At 38.0% G+C, this 16,405-nt stretch overlaps 1 protein-coding gene across 1 annotated transcript; it reads left to right on the top strand.

Moving 5' to 3' along the window:
* Window positions 1-614: 614 nt before the first annotated feature.
* On the top strand, window positions 615-15,552 carry MCUR1 (mitochondrial calcium uniporter regulator 1; the record flags this gene model as incomplete). The annotated part of the gene is made up of 8 exons (XM_009707522.1): window positions 615-728; window positions 2,227-2,330; window positions 5,132-5,233; window positions 6,892-6,933; window positions 9,196-9,267; window positions 12,833-12,886; window positions 14,002-14,116; window positions 15,424-15,552. Coding segments are annotated over 8 exons (659 nt in total), but the record flags the coding sequence as incomplete, so codon positions are not given.
* Window positions 15,553-16,405: the final 853 nt, after the last annotated feature.

Genomic DNA, 16,405 nt, shown 5'->3' with positions numbered 1-16,405 from the left:
CCTTTGAGTCCAGAGTTCTGCCTCCGTACAGTTTACCTCATGTTCTATCTCGCGTTCTTTCCGCCAGCTAGTTTATGCAGATCTCCGAGTGGAAACTACACCGACATAGATTTGCATTCAATGTTGAAAATATTTTCCGTGAAAATAGCGAACGGCAAATTGTGAGCGATTACTTTTTGTCTGAAGGGCAACCAGTGAAGGTTTGCTTCTTTAACAAAGAATGGGAAGATTTAGTCCTCAAAGCTTTGAAATGCTCACAGCTCCCACCAGTTGTGCCGAGAACAGTAAAGGAGCAATTTTAAGACCCTGACACTTGGTGGGATTTATCTAGGACATTGTATTCTTGGAGAGCGTCTCAGAAGCGTTGCATTCTGTTTTCAAGCTCTTGTGCATAGAACTTGTTAGTCTGCTACGTTTTCAGTTTCTTGCGCGTAGAGCTTGTTAGTCGGATACCTTTTCAGTTTCAAGCAAGCTGCGATAATCCCAGCGCACAATCTAATATTTTGTCATAAATGAAAAATATTTGGAGTAGTAAGGAAGCTCCTGGAAAGCAAATGTGTTGGTTAAATATTCTTTCTTAGAAATAACGTATGTTTTCTTTATCTTTTTCTCAGATGTGAGCATCTCTGCATCATCATCTTTACAGAGCAAAGGGAATATTTCCTTATTGGGAAACAGGAAGGTTTTCTTTGACACTCATGCGCTGGTGTGCCTCTTGGAAGAAAATGGTAATTTACTGGAAACGGGTAGCTATTTTTAATGTCATTTCATGAGTGGTTTTGTCATTTACAAAGTTTGTTACTTACTTCTCCTTGACGTGTGATGTTACAGCTTCAGTTTTATTGTTTTGGGTGGTTTTTTTTTTTAGATACTGGGTAAGAACATGTAGGTTTTTTTCTGCTTCCAAAAGGAAACAGTGAGCTTGTGTAACTTCGATTGGAATAATTTTTTATTCTACTGGTAATTAAAAATGCTAAAGAGAAATTAAATGTTAAGAATTAAGAGTAAAAACCAAACCAGAGTTTTCAAGGTAGTGGTTTGAAATTTCTTAATTGGATTCCTCCATATTTAGTATGTAGCACCTTGAATATGCATCAATGTATTATAATAGACTTGAAAATGGACTAGTACATAGAATGCAGCTTTTAGGATAGAATGCAGAATACCATATAAAATATGGCTGCTCTTGTGCCAAGACATAGATAAGGGAATAGGTTATTTTGGATTCATGTTAATGTTGCTGAGGTGGGGAAGGTACGTGAAGGTGAATTTCGGTACAGCTGAGCTGACGTCTAAGAGAGGTCCCGGTCCCTTTCCCCTGCCGTATGGTTTTATCTCTTTCCGTGTGCCAACCTAATTCCCAGAAAACTCTCCAGCTCTTTCACTTGATTGGTATTTTGAGATGCTAGTTTGCTGAGCTCACAGAGCAGTTGTGTGAGCACCAAGACACCTACCAAGTGTCAGGAGGAGGGATAAGGAGAGGAAGAGGAGGGATAGGTCTTCCTTTGGTGGTGGCAAACTACTATATCAGCTCAGCTGTTGGAAATGAGCGGTTCTCAGCCTTCATACGTGCTTTCTGATGTTTAACTGCTAGTTAATGATTGAAACAATCATGCTTTTGCAAGTGTGTGGGGGGGTTCATAATGATTAAATCTTGTTCATGACATTTTTAATCCTACATTTTGAAAGTGGAAAAGTTGAGAGTATTTCTAGGGACAATGTTTTACAACAGTTGTCAATAGTTTCAGTTTAAAAGGTTTCTAATGGGGACTCCGAGGCCGGTAGGCCTAAAATCGGAGCAGTTAGCTCTGTTTTCAGTTGCCGAGTTTTGCACATCTTCAGTGGTACTGAAGATTTATGGTATGCTGAAAGTAAGTATCCGGTTTTCAGGGGCAGAATTCTTGCTCATAGAAATAACCACATGCGAGAGATGACATTCCATAATACTTCTAGAAAATTTTCAGCGTTTATCCTTCTGATATTGTAATAGTGCTGTGCTACAGAAGCAGCTATACTATGTCACAGGCATAATTTTGAGGGGAGGGAACTTGGATGTACTGACTGGTTGTGTTCTTTTGTTAGTGCTGGATCAAGAGGAGTAAGTTTTCTTGTCTTTCATAACAGACATTAGTTTTAACTTGGTGCTGAGTATTAGCAAGTGGCATTTCTGTATACTGCTCAGATTTAGGTCTCTCTCTGAATGTTGTCGCCTTTTGTTTTGCTTAGGGTTCACTGCTCGGCAGTCGGAGGTCATTGTATCTGCATTAGTGAAAATTATGAACACCAACCTGGATATGATTTACAAGGACATGGTCACCAAAGTACAGCAGGTTAGATCGGAGACAGTGGTGGGGTTAAAGTAAAGCAACACCTAGTATGCTTGCTAATGAAACATATGTTGCTATTTATTACTGTTAGACACTGCGTTTTGAAAGTTTGAAGGCAAAGAGCAAACATCCCTCTGTATCTGTCGGCTAGTGAATTTTGTCTTGAGTTTATCAAATACTGCGGTGTTGTGGTGGACCTTGAGATTTGGGTACTGTGAGGTGGTATGCAAACCATGGGTGGTTTTTTAGTTTCAACCTTATTACCAAGAAATAGAGTTACCAAGAAGGTTTTTATATGGACACAGGAGGTATTCAATGCATGGATTTGAATAGCTACAGTTCCTACATATATTCTTTTGTAGACTTGTAGCAAGGAAGTACAGATTCCCTCAGTTATTTACCACCCTGTTATGTGGTACCTTTTATTTATCTCGTTGTGTCACAATGACACTTCTATTGTATTAGAATTGAGCTGAATTTTTTTTTTTTTTTAATGTGATGTTTTTAGGGCGTGATTGGTGTAGTTGTATACACTGATAAGATGTAGTAACGTGCGTAGTTTGAATGCTGATAATGAAATCTGTCTCCTTTTCCTTTGATGCGTACATTGTTCGTGGTATCCTCTAAACCTACCCAGGTTTGCACAAGGAAGTGAGGAAAACTTGCTTGGAAATAGACTGATAATGCTGAGTATCTACAGAGATCCTTCCCAACTAGCAGGAAATTATGTATGACTGAACTGAATTGTTAGCTTTGACTTGTGAGGGAATGATTGTTTTAAGGAATAATTGTGTTTGGAGGCAAGGCTTGTTCTAATACTGGCTGTGATTTTTTTGGAGGGGGAGGACACGCCCTTTGTTAGGTCATACAAAAGTAGATTAGACCCATGTCAGGAATGGGACATGACAGTGTTGAATTTTGCCACGTTGAGTTCTTGGGCATCTGGCTCCAGAAATGAAACTGAAATTCAGAGTAAGATGTGGTTCACTGCATGTGGAACTTGAGCATCTTTGAATGGGATTCACAATATCTGGTATGCTGGAATTCGCTGACACGTAAGCTGGTCAAATAGACAACGCTGACAAGAAGCACAGCTGAAGTACAACCTCTTGGGCTGCTGTGTGAGGCTGGGCTTCGCAGCCCCAAGTCACCTTCTGAAACACAAACTTTAACTTATTTCACAGTAACTAGGCTACTATCTTAAAACATGAGAAAATAGCAACTCCTGTCTTCGTAGTATAACAGACTTGGGAGCAGGCCATCTTGTTAAGAAGTGTGATACCTGGATTTTGCACCACCTTCCGTCTAGGGAGATTTCAGCCCATCCTTCCTAGCTTTGATTCCAGGCAAAGCAGACATGGGAGTGCTTCCTCCTCCTGTGCTGAATTTGTTCCACAGTCAGGGAATACAATGTTAAAGTGACCCTTTCTCCCATGGTTGGTTGTATTTTACAGTAAGCGGTCCACAATAAGCAATCTCAACCTCCTTCTATGCCCACCTTTTCTTGAATGAAAGTCAAGACATTTTCCCTTGGTTTGTGCTGAATGTTGCTACTGATGGTAGGTGTTTTGTGCGACTGTTAGATTCAACCCTCAGGTGACTTTCTGCCATTAAGAGTCAAACATGCAGGTTTGTACGGCATGCTAAGATAGAAGCAGCTCAGGGGGTGTGTATGCTGTGAACTCTGGGCAACGTGATAAACCTGCACTTCCTTAGAGTCTTTGAGTGCACAAGGGATTATGCAAAAAGAAAATAAAGAATTGGAAGAAGGTTTGGGACGTTGTGGATGTAGCTATTGCCATTAGGCCATAGTTGGGGATGTAAAAGAAAGTATTCCGCTAGTTAGATGAAACCTTAGGGAAAAAGAAATATTTGTGTCTGTGTGTATAGAGGGGAGGAAGTAAAAGAATATGGAAGATTCTGTTCTCTGTTTTCTGAGTTTACTGAAGAGAGGAAAGAACAAAAGCAAGCTGGAGACATCGAGGAGTAAGAGAAGGGGTGTCCATGGCAGTATTCTTTCTGCAGACTTTTTGTAATGTGTGCGGTACACTGACCCGTGTTTTTTTTTCCAGTCTTAGGGTAAGGTAGCTTGGTGAGGCAACTCCAGATGCCACTTAGAAATGTAATGCTGCAAGTTAGAATAGCATTTCCTGACAAAAGTGGAGTTAGACTGCTGTGTCAGGTTTGTCCCAAAGCAAGGGACTACTTATTCGAGGGAGATCTTCAGAGAAGAGAAGGCAGTCCCCGTTTGCCTGTGCGGATAGCGTAGGATCTAGAACAATGTTGCAGAGGATTCTTGTTTGTCTTTTGTTAGGTCAGTATAACAGACTGAGAAGAGCAATTAAAAATATAAGTGGAGTGCAGGATTCTGAGTAGCGAAGCGGAGTGAGCTCCCTTGCAGGGGGAGGTAACGAAGGAGGTAATTACAAAAGAGTAAGGTTGCACAGAGGAGTTTTGGTCTGAAAGCTAGCCTTCCTCATTTACCTCAGAGACACTTCTCTCCTGAATGCCTTTGCTAGCTTAAGAATTTGAAGACTTGGAAGAAACATTTTCCTGGGCTATTAATTGAATTATTCTGCTCTGTGTTAGCACTGCTAATTTTATGAAATATTACCAGTGTTTGAGTCTAACTTGCTTATTTTGTCACTGAATATATCTTGCTTTCTGAAACTCAGATAATCAATCTGAAATTGCCGAATTAAAAATTTCGAGGTACCAAAATAGGCTATTGTATTTGTAGGCACCGATGAGAAAAAGCATTATAGTTATGATATGTTCTGACGTTTTTCTTCTCTCTTTCAAAGGAAATTGCACTTCAGGAAGTAATGTCCCATATTGGTGGTGTGAAAAAAGACATGATTATTTTGGAAAAAAGTGAATTTTCAGCACTTCGTTCAGAAAATGAGGTAAAAATCACTATCTTGGAAAGTATTGTTCTAGCACTTGCTTGTTTTTCTAATGATGTAAAAAAGCATCTTGTACCCAAGAGGTCGACTCTGGGGCTGGTGTGGTTTAACACCTTCATTAATGACCTTGCTGATGGGGCAGAGTGGACCCTCAACAAGTCTGCAGATGGTACAAAGCTGGGAGCAGTGGCTGATACACCAGGCAGTTGTGGTGCCCTTCAGAGGGACATCAGCAAGCTGGGGAAATGGGATAACAGGAACCTCGTGAAGCTGAACAAACAGAAATGCTGAGTCCTGCCCCTGGGGAGGAATAACCCCAGGCAGCAGGACAGGCTGCAGGGGACCAGCTGGAAAGCAGCTTGGCAGAAGAGGCCTTGAGGGTCCTGGTGCCCACCAAGTTGACCGTGAGCCATGAGCGTTTGTGGCAAAGGTGGCCAAGAGCCTCCTGGGTGGTTTTTGGAGGGCTGCCAGTGGGTCAGAGGAGGCGATCCTTCCCCTCTGCCTGGCACTAGTGAGACTTCGCCTGGAGTGCTGGGTCCAGTTCTGGGCTCTCCAGTGCAAGGGAGACGTGGACACGCTGGACAGAGCCCAACAAACAGCCAGAAAGCTCAGTAGGGGAGTGGAGCATCTCTCTTGTGAGGAAAGACTGCAAGAGCTGGGACTGTTCAGCCTAGAGAAGAGAAGGCTCAGAGGGGATCTCATCAATGTATACAAATATCTGAAGGGAGGGTATAAAGAAGACAGACAGGCTCCTTCTGGTGGTGTCCAGTGACAGAACAATAGATGATTGGCACAGATCACAATGTGGGAAATTCTGTTTAAACATAAGAAAACTTTTTACTGTAAGGGTGGTAGAACACTGGAATAGGATACCCAGAGAGGCTGTGGAGTCCCTATCCTGGAGATATTCAAAACCCAACTGGACATGGCCCTGAGAAACCTGCTCTAGTTGCCCGTGCTTTGAGCAGGGGATTGGACTGGATGATCTCCCGAGAGAGTTAATAGAAAATGCTACAGATATACCTATTTCATGTATCTTTTGAAAGAGAGAAAGTAGTAGAATAATTTGGGTTAGAAGGGACCTCTAGAGAACACCAGGTAGTTGCAGGCTGCGGTGTGATTGCCATGTGGCCGTCTCTTCTTAAAGCTGAACAAATCCAGCTCGCTCTCCTCCTCGCCCTCCACCCCCAACATAGTGTGCTCCAGCCCCCCATCACCTTCCTGGCTCTCCGCTGGACTTGCTTCAGTATGTCAACATCTCTTTTACCAGGCAGCCTAAAGTTGGACACAGCATTTCCAGTGCAGGCTCACAAGTGCTGAGTATTATGGGGAAATAATCACTTCGCTTGGCCTGCTGGGTTTACTCTTGTTAATACCACCCTATGCATTTGGCCACCTTCCCTGCTGTGGGATGTTGCTACCTTGTGTCTTGTGCTGCTGTTTGGAAATGCACAGTACTGAGTAAACATGTCCATGTATACACATGCATATATCTGTACACATATGGAGGACATAGAGTTAAACCATGCTCGGTTTGCTTTCCTTTTCACATTATGGATTATAGTCTTTGTTACTGATCATGCAAATTTATTGGTATTTCTAGATTATGTAGGTTTATATTCGCTAATAAAGTGTGCAATCCTTTTCTACTCTCCCAGAAAATAAAACTTGAACTCCAGCAGATAAAGAAGCAAGTCATGGTAAGATACCATACCAATATAATTAAGAATTAACACCTGTCTAGTTGGCGTTAAACAAAAAAAAGTTGCTTTCAAGATTTTATTTTAAAAGCTGTGCTTAATTGTTGTGATATATAGGATACTGAAATTGCAGTTAATGGTACACTGTGGGCTGCAGCAAAGACAATGTCATGCATGCTTCATTTATGGTGACAGAGACTGTGAGTGGTACAAGAGATGAAGAAAAACAACTGAAGATTTTTTTTTTCTTTTTTTACTTACGTGTCCTTAATTCATATTCAGAAAGTGGCTGCCACGTCATGGTTAAGGCTGAGGTGAAGTTCTGCATTTAGGGCTGCGTGTTGCATGTAAAGATGTGACATACTTTTAAAATTACAGCACAGACTAATTAGTTTGGTGGGTTTTGTTTTTGTTTTTTTCCTCTGAAGATTTACCTGTTAGCTTGTTAGCTATCCGGAATTTAAAATAGCTTTTAAATGGCCTCTTTAGGCCACTAAGTTTGGGACCATTATGCTTGGTCCCATTTGTATGGGAGCAAGTGACCATTGCAAGAAAACAGACTCTCTGTAGAAAACTTGCTCTGTTAATTATTGTACAGGTTCTTATTCTTAGCAGATTTAAGCATCAGTGCTGTGTTTCTGTTCTTTATGGTTTGCCTGTCTTGAATAGCACTCCAAACACCCTTCTACCATCAAAACCAAGGTCATCTTAAAATCTGTTATTTCAATGGGTGTGGAGTCATCAGCAGCCTTTACACAGAAACAAACATTCTTACAAGAGTGATTAAGATCAGAAACTGGGAAACGTGCACTGTTTTTAGGGAGTATGGACATCTGACTCGAGAACTGCTGTTTCCTGCTGGGATGTCCTTCTTAGTTGGAAGGCTGGAGCACTCTTCCTTCCCTAGGACGTGTCCATGAGACTGTCAGACTATTGGACTTGTTGAGGTAGCTGACAATGTGGTTAAACTCAGCCTAGAGCCTCCTTGCCATTTCTTTCCTAATCTGTCCAATAACATAAATTTCCCAAGGCTAGTCCTGCATGTTTGGTATTGTGTTATGAAGGGCTTAATGCACCTGGGTTTTCAGAATACCATAAAATACATTCGGCATCTAATTTTTGAATTGTAATTTATTTTTTTTCTTTAGTTGCATATAAATGAGTTGGAGTAATCCACTGTTAGAGCATCAAGGATCTGAGTCATCTTTTCTTAAAAGCTAGATGTCTTTAAATTTAACTTTTAACTGTAAATGTAATTCTCACAAGGGCAAGTTGTTTTATGTTTGCTCATACTTCTTTCTCTAAAAGACAGAAAGACGCAATGTTAAAAGTTTAAGAAAAATTTGCTTCCAATTTTTGATTCATTAAACTGTAATGTATTGTGTTGTAATGACATCTAATTATAAACCAGTTAAAGTTCAAAAATTGAAACATAGAAATTGAGTCTAATTATTGTTCACACTAACTTAATGAACTCTTGACTAGTTGACGTTGGCCTACTTGAGAGATGCTTACTTGGTTTTAATAGCAGAATCTCCCAGAACATCAGCAATCTTTTGCTCCTCCCACACATTCATCTGATCAGCAGTTTGCCTCATGACAAACTGTCAGCTGGCTGGAATTCCTGCCAGGAGGTTGCATTAAAATGGCAGCTGTCACTGAGAAAAGCAGGAATCACTTGCAGCTACTGATGAAGTAAAATGCAAGTGTACAATTTATGGTAGTTATAAAAAGTTAGATGTTTAAAATTATAATAAAGATTTCCTGGCTTCTAAGATGTCTGTAGCTTTTTCTGAAAGTCCTAGGTGTAGTCTTCAGAAACAGATTTTTGTTACCTTGGAAGGTTAGAAACTGCTTTTCAAGTTATTTTGAGCATCAGGGTTGCTTTATGGAGGAAGTCCAACTTACACCTGTACCTAGGCATGGTTTTCTAGAAATTGGAGAGTTATGGGATATGTGAAACGTTCTCAGCATTTATAGAAGGATGTGCTCTCAATCAAGTGCTGCTCTCAGCCTTCTGGTTTTAAAAGTAACACTTAAGTTTTTGATTCTGAGATCCAGTTCATACTATAGAACATGAGTATTTCCCAGGGGAAGAGTAGGAATACTTACACTTTTTAAAATTATGTACATTAATTGGAGAGAAGCTTGATTCCTGAGATATGTAAAAAAAAAAAAGCACAATATATTTGTCTGATTTTTTTTCTACTTATGATTAAATATAAAATCTTGCTTATTGCTTTATCGTTTTTTTCCCATTAGGATGAAATTGCCAAAGTTCGTGCAGATAACAAGTTAAACCTAAACCTAGAGAAGAGCAGAGTAAAAGAATTGGTAAGTTTTGGTTACTTTCGTCTAGAAGCATCTGAACACTGAGTAATCTCCAGTTTGGGTAAAAGCATCTTGCCCAAAGAGCAATTTCATACTAATCTATAGTATCGTTCAGCTTCAAAATGGTATTAATCCAAGTTACTCATCCTATGTTGCTATAGTACAAGGTGCCATGTTTGGTTTTGTACGTCTGTCTATTTTGATGTTGGTTTAATATGAAGATTAACATGTTACACTTAAATATATTAGATAATCTAAATATACTGACTAGCTGCCTAGAGGTTTTCTATGTTATAAGTATAGCTCTTTCTCTATTTTCACACTTAATTAAGTTTAGGCATTTCATTAAATTTATCGTTATTGAAGATGTTTCATTTCCATATAGCTAAAAATTTATAGCGTAGCTAGTTTGTCAGGAAATACCTATTATGCAAATAGTTGTGTGGTTTTTTGTTTGTTTTTTTTTTTTTTTTTTTTTTTTTTTAATTGTAACTGATACTGGTTCAGATTGTTTTGAACTTTGAAATATCTGGTAGAACTGAATTGATGTGATCTTAAATTAGAATAACGTAGATGAAGAATTAGAAGATTAACAAGTTTTTGCATTGCATGTAGCACTCAATATTCAGTTCTGTTCCCATAGATATTTTTTTAATAGCTTTTAGGATCACAAAGAAATTGCATCTTCTAAATTGAAAGATCTTTTAATGACATTTTTCTATTAATATTATTTCTTATTCAGTCCTTTTTTACAGGTGTGTAATGAAGATGTAATATTTATCTCCAATCTAGGCAACAAGAACTGCTCAAGTAGATACCATTTGTCTTCTGTGTGTGCCCTTTGAAGTTTTTCACAATGATTAGTTTAGGTAACAGCTGTGTCAGTAATTTAGTACAATGACTGAACAGTCTGTTATCCTGTGGTAGATCCTTGCATAAAGTACAATTTGAACAGGTAGAATTCTTGTTTAAAGATTAATGCTTCATGCTAATGTTTTAAAAAAGCGTCGTATGAAATGTATTAACTGTGTAGATCATAAGCTTTGCAATAATTTGGGCTTACAAAACCTATTTAAAACCACTTCACCTATGATAAATTAGGCACTAGTGTTTTCTTGTGTATTTATGTAGGATCCCGGAATCTGGACTGACTCTAGCGTGCCTATTTTGACTCTATTTTGACTGCCTTCCAGGAAAAGCAAACTGTGCATGTCAGCTTTCTCTTAAGAAAGCTGACCAACTTTGTAGTCTGTGCAACTATAATTTCATGGTTTTTATGAAAGCTGCTCTTTTCTTTTTTCCTGCCCCAGCTCCCTCACTTTAGTTGCCAGCTCTGCCATGCATGAACAGAAAAGGAAAAAGGCAGATGAATGGGGAGCAGGTTGTAGCGTATACGCTGAGTAGGGGGAGAGATGTAGTCCAGTATTTTCTGTAGTAGGCAGAGCATCATTATCATGTTTACTTCAATTGTCATGTGTTTTAGGACTGAATATCTAGCTTTCTGAGAATAAAACTCGGGATAATTGAAAGTTACTGTGCATTCTTACTAAGTTACCATTCAGAAGAGAAATGTCCTAAGTTTGAATTGATTTAACTTGAAGCACTAGGTAAAATGTTCTTATCCTTCAGTTTTACTTGGAATGAGTACTGAAGGAGAATTTCTTAATTTGTCAACACTGATGTGGGCAGTCTTTAATGTTTCAAACTCTAAATGCTTTATCTTTTAATTAGTTCATTCACATACATGTCTTGGAGAGTCCTACTTTGCTGAATGCACATCTGTTTATGCTCTGATTTATATCTGCAGTGATACAGATGTGATTTAAAAACTTGAAGTATGGCACAAAATTCCATCTATATTCACGTGTTTGTGCATCACAGTGCCTCTAAGCTTGCTGTTAAAAATCTCCAGATGCATCTGACCAAAACTGAGTTTTCTCTGCACTGTGAGAAATGTGGACTCAAGGGGAAATCTCCCTGTTGAATTTCAGTGGGGGGAAGTTTAACCTTGTCTTTCCTCCTTTTTTTTTATGCACTGGTGTTATTGCAGATGTGTGGTGAGGCCTTGCAGTAAAAAAGTGTATTTCACTGTCTTAAACCTAAGTTTAAAATCCTTGGATCTGACCTGGAGAGTTCTAGTCACAAAACAAAACTTTAACAAACAGATGTCAAGAAAGAAGCTTGTAGAATATAAATTGTTCAGAAAACGTGTATTTGGCTAGCAGTGTCAAAGTGAAACCGATTAACTATTTCAATCCATAAAATTGTTTATTTTAAATGTCGTGATTCTTTTGATAGTGATGATCGGTTTATTGAAGTGAGGTCCAATTCTTATGTGAAATTCACCACAAATGTCATTTTAGTTAGATTCTTTTATAAATATTCTATCATCTTACCACTTTCAAAAATGTGCATTTATATAAAGTGTCTGAATTTCTGTTTTTATCCCTCTCTTCATTTTGCGAAGCCTAGTGACTGTTTCATTAATTATAGATGTGCCGTTATTTGTCTTTGTTACGTCATTTTCTACATTTGTAGCAGCCTGCTCTCTCTTAACTTCATCTTTAGATCAGTCAAAAGTCCAAATAGAGCTCTAGATCTTTAAGGAGGGTTTTTCAATCCTGAGGCATTTATGTAGATTAATCTGAGTTTTTAATATTAAAAAGTGGAACAAGCTTCCAGAGTGGAGGAAAAATAAAGCGACTTGTCACATGGGCGTGTCAACAGATAAGGTTATTGCTGTGTAACTGAGGATTCTGAGATGAATGCCTGATGACCTTAGTACCCTGCACTATAGACTGCTGGTTTAGCAGCTGTCTAGGAATAATTTAATTGCTCCGGTAGTGGGACAGGAACCATTACAGATGTCAAGGTAAATCATGCCTGTTCACGAGTCAGAAAAGAAACCCGCCTTAGAGATACACTTCTTTAAGTTGGCTTTAACTTTCGTTGAACCTGAATAGCTGTAACTTAAAAATAAGCCACAACTTCCGATGTTCTATGAATGAATGGCTTAATGTGAGATACAAATGTTCTATGTTTAACAAATACATTATGAAATGATGGTCAGAACAATACAAATGATGAGCGCCCGCAGTGCTGGCTAAACATTTCTTTGATAGCTGAGTTTGATGTTTGAAAACTGATCTCTCCTTCCTGAAGAAAGTAGATAGTTCAGTCTTAATTGTGCTTGTATGCTCAATGGATTAGTTACTGTTTCAGAGTTACTGTTTAGAATCATAGGTCTTTGTTTTTGAGAAATGCAAATCTGCTAGCCTTTCTTCCAGCTGCTTATTCACATATACGGTTTTTGCAGATGATGAGTGTCTGATGGACTTGTTGCGCTTTACAGTCCAGAGGTGTGGGTGAACACCTGTCTAAATTGTGTTTTTTCCGGAGGACAGCAATTATCCTACAATACTGTCTCCCAAGTGGTGTCAGACAATAATCTTCTCCAGATTCGGTGTTCTATAGAATTTGGAAACAAAGAAACACGCTTTTAAGTGTCGGGGGGAAAAGATTTAATGGCAATATCATGTTTATCTTTTTTTCTTTTTCCCTCCTCTAGTACTCACTTAATGAAAGAAAACTACTTGAAATCAAGACAGAAATAGTGGAATTGGTAAGAACTGTGTAGCTGATAATTACACAGCAAATCTTTTTGTACCTGTACCTATAGACCTGGTGCTCTTTTTGGAGTTGTTCCTGTCTTTAGGCACTTAAATGTACCAAATGTCATTGTGCTTTACTATTTCCCTGTGTATTTTCATATTGGTACAGGTAACTGAAGTGTCTACAGAATAAAAAGGCTTTCATATGTGTTATTAGACCCCCTGCATGTATATATAAACTGTTCAGTAGTCACTTTGGTTTGAAACTTCATGCAGGTAGTATTTTCTCTAGATGGATTTCTACTCTTAATGCTAGTTTGAAATTATTATTTTTTTTTCCCCAGTGTTCATTGAGACTGAAACACATTGCTGGATTGATTTGACTTCATTGTAGAGGAGGTTTTTACCAAGCACATCCTGTTCCTTTTGTTTCCTTTCTGTAGTATAGGGAATTATCCCTAGGAAGACGTCTAGCAGTAAATCATTAACTGGTTCACAATGTTTCAGCAGTGCTGATTTGAAAGTACCAGCAACTCAGCAGCTGTTATTCTCAGTTTACAATTTTGATCTTTCAGTCTTTCCTGAGTAATATCTCTATCCCGTTTTTTTACAAAAGTCGTGTCTTCTGTCATAATCAGATTCTGAATTTGTCTGTAGCTGGTTTTGTGGTAGAATTCATTACAAAATGAAGACACGCTTTTTTACATCAGAAGACTAATTCTCAGTTTTTCTAATGATTCATAAATCTTTATGCTCTGGTATGTTTTTGTCACAAGAGGCTCTTAGACTTCTCAGTAGCTCTTGTAATTGAGCAGCGACTTTAATATTGGTGGGCCAAATGACACGTTGAAGTTAATGTTTATGCTGCTAGATTGAGATAAGAAGTCATCTGGTTCTACCACTTTCTAGATTACATATTAAGGAACATGCAATCGTCTAAATTTCCCAAGTTCACGAAATTATTCAATTGCTTGGATATAATCAGCTAGGAAGGAACTTATTCTCTTTAATGCAAATTAACATGTGCTTAAGGAGGAAACAAAAATACAACTTGAAGGGATGGGTTAGATTTCTAAATAAACTAGAAACTGTTCAAATTGCATCATTTTGTTGCTTTCTTTTATAGCATGCACAACAAGATCGAGCTGTGACCAAAACAGACAGAAAAATAGACACAGAAGTTGCAGATCTGAAAACAATGCTGGAATCGCACAAACTTGATAACATTAAGTACTTAGCAGGTAAGGAATCTGATGATTATCTCTGATGGTGAAACTGTTAAACATTGTTAAATGTTTGGCAAACTCTCGATTGACTATATTCATAAAGGCCCTGATTTAAAAAAAAAAAAAGTAGTTTTACTCAAGATTAAGCAGCCTTGTTTGTGTACTTAACCCAGACAGAGTTTTCTATGATTTGCAACTTTAATTTGCGTGGGCTATGGCTGTATGGCTTCTTGGTTTTTTTCCCCTGCTTTATACTGTAATAATGTGTATGAGAAATCTAAAAGACTGCCTGTTAACAAGGGCCAAAGAGTTCTTCTGCGCCTGACAACTTATAAAAGCAACCTGCTGCATGCAGTTCTAGGATTTCTTCATCTGTCTGTTGGAGATCTGTATACAAAATGGAGCATTTCAGCTTTTCTGACTGATCAGTGCCACATAGTCTCTAAACTTCCATTTTTCAGGCATGAGCATTAGAAAAATACTATATATGTGTGTGTGTGCCTACATTATTGCCCTAGGTAACTTTAATATTTTGACATTTTGCTACTGAATGTGCAGTGCTATTAAATGAGCAGGTTCACAATAGAAAATTATTCTTCTGATTTAAGTTTTCTGATTATTCTTTCACAATGGATTTTGTCACAAGTACAATCACGTCTATTCATAGTACTGTACTTCAGGCGTATCCTTTAGAGAGAACCATTACTGGAAAATAAAAGGCACTTTATTAAAATGAGAGGAAATTCTTTTCCCTACCATCCCTACTCAAAAACATGTTGTACTCTGTATGGAAAAAAAAATAAATTAATTTACATTGTGTTTGAAGTGCTCCTGTTGCAAACGATGGCAAAAATCTTTTGTGTGTATATCTAGAAATCAACTTTTGATTTCTAATTTAAATAGAAATTTAAAAAATTGCAAACTGATAAGCCTTGTTAAATATAGCTTTCATTTATTTGCTGAATACTTGACTGTGATTTAATAATCTTGTTATTCGTTTCCCTGCTTTACAACTGTAACTTGCCATATTGATCTTTTTTGGAATGGTAAGCAACTAAGGGTTTCTTTCAGCCTTTTGATAGTTTTCCAGTGCAGTTTTCCTGCATTCTTTTTTTTTCCTTCCTAATTATTTGTAAATTTTGTGCCCTTCTACCTTGAAATTCTTTGTTGTAAATCAAAAACCTTATTTTCTTACATGGGGAAGGGGCGGTGGTCACACTTTTAGTATTGTAGTAAGACTTGTACATAGCTTTCTGAAGAAATGTTCTGAGAGCTAATGATTTAATGTCTCCATTTTCCTCCCCATTTTTGTTTTCTTTCAGGTTCAATATTTACATGCCTTACTGTAGCACTGGGATTTTATCGCTTATGGATATAATAAAACATCACTTTAAAGGGATTTCTACTGTCTTGGTTTCTGAAAAAAAGAAGTTTTATCTTTGCCTGGACTTTAACCAAGTCTTGACTGTTTTATTTATTTTTTTTCGTAAAGCAGGCTGCATTGAGAATGTAACCAAAGATGTGCCTAGAAACAAAATGTACGCATATTGTGCATATTTTGAAACTTACCTCTGATGAAAGCCTGGTATACACATTTCTGCCATTTCCCTCCATTCTGAACTGCAGTACACCTTGCTGCTATAAGGTGTCATATAAGCAAAGACTGACATTCATACCGATCGTATGGGGCTGTGTGCTGTAGAGAAGAATCTATGGAATTATGTTCCATTGCCTATTCAGACATGCTTGCCAGAGTCAGTTGCGTGTATCAGGCTGAAGTCTTGATTATTAATGTAAAACTGAAACTAGACTTTTTGTGGCTTGGAGGCACTCGTGTATAAGTAGAATTTGTGTTAACTGAATCCTGCTTACTTCCTTCCTTCTAACACTTGTTCAGTACAGTTACTATGATCAAATATTTGTTTTGCTATTTCTATAACGTTATAGTTATCACCTTGTTTTCCAGATGGCCATCCAATCAGTCATCTTTCATGAGAGAGTACTGTAATGATAGCAGTGTTGCTGCTAGTTTTACTTGTAATCTCTTTGTAGAGGTTTTTGTGACTAACTTGCCTTTGGTACATATAAGTATCCGATACTCATTCCATACGCTAATTGTTAACTTTACCACTGTAACTGGAAGTTTGAAATGCAGTAAAATACACTAGTTGTGTTAATGTATGGTTAAGTGATACGAAGTGTCTCTGGTGCTGCCTTCTTGATGGAAGGGAATTGATGTTTCTAGAAAGGAAAGAGATTTTAAATGGTGGTTATGAAGCAGGGTCTTAGGCAAAGGAGCTGCAG

This window comes from Cariama cristata, unplaced genomic scaffold, assembly GCF_000690535.1.
Source record: "Cariama cristata isolate BGI_N322 unplaced genomic scaffold, ASM69053v1 scaffold15379, whole genome shotgun sequence".
In the NCBI taxonomy this organism is placed as follows: domain Eukaryota; kingdom Metazoa; phylum Chordata; class Aves; order Cariamiformes; family Cariamidae; genus Cariama; species Cariama cristata.
This window is presented reverse-complemented; position numbering and strand designations above follow the sequence as displayed.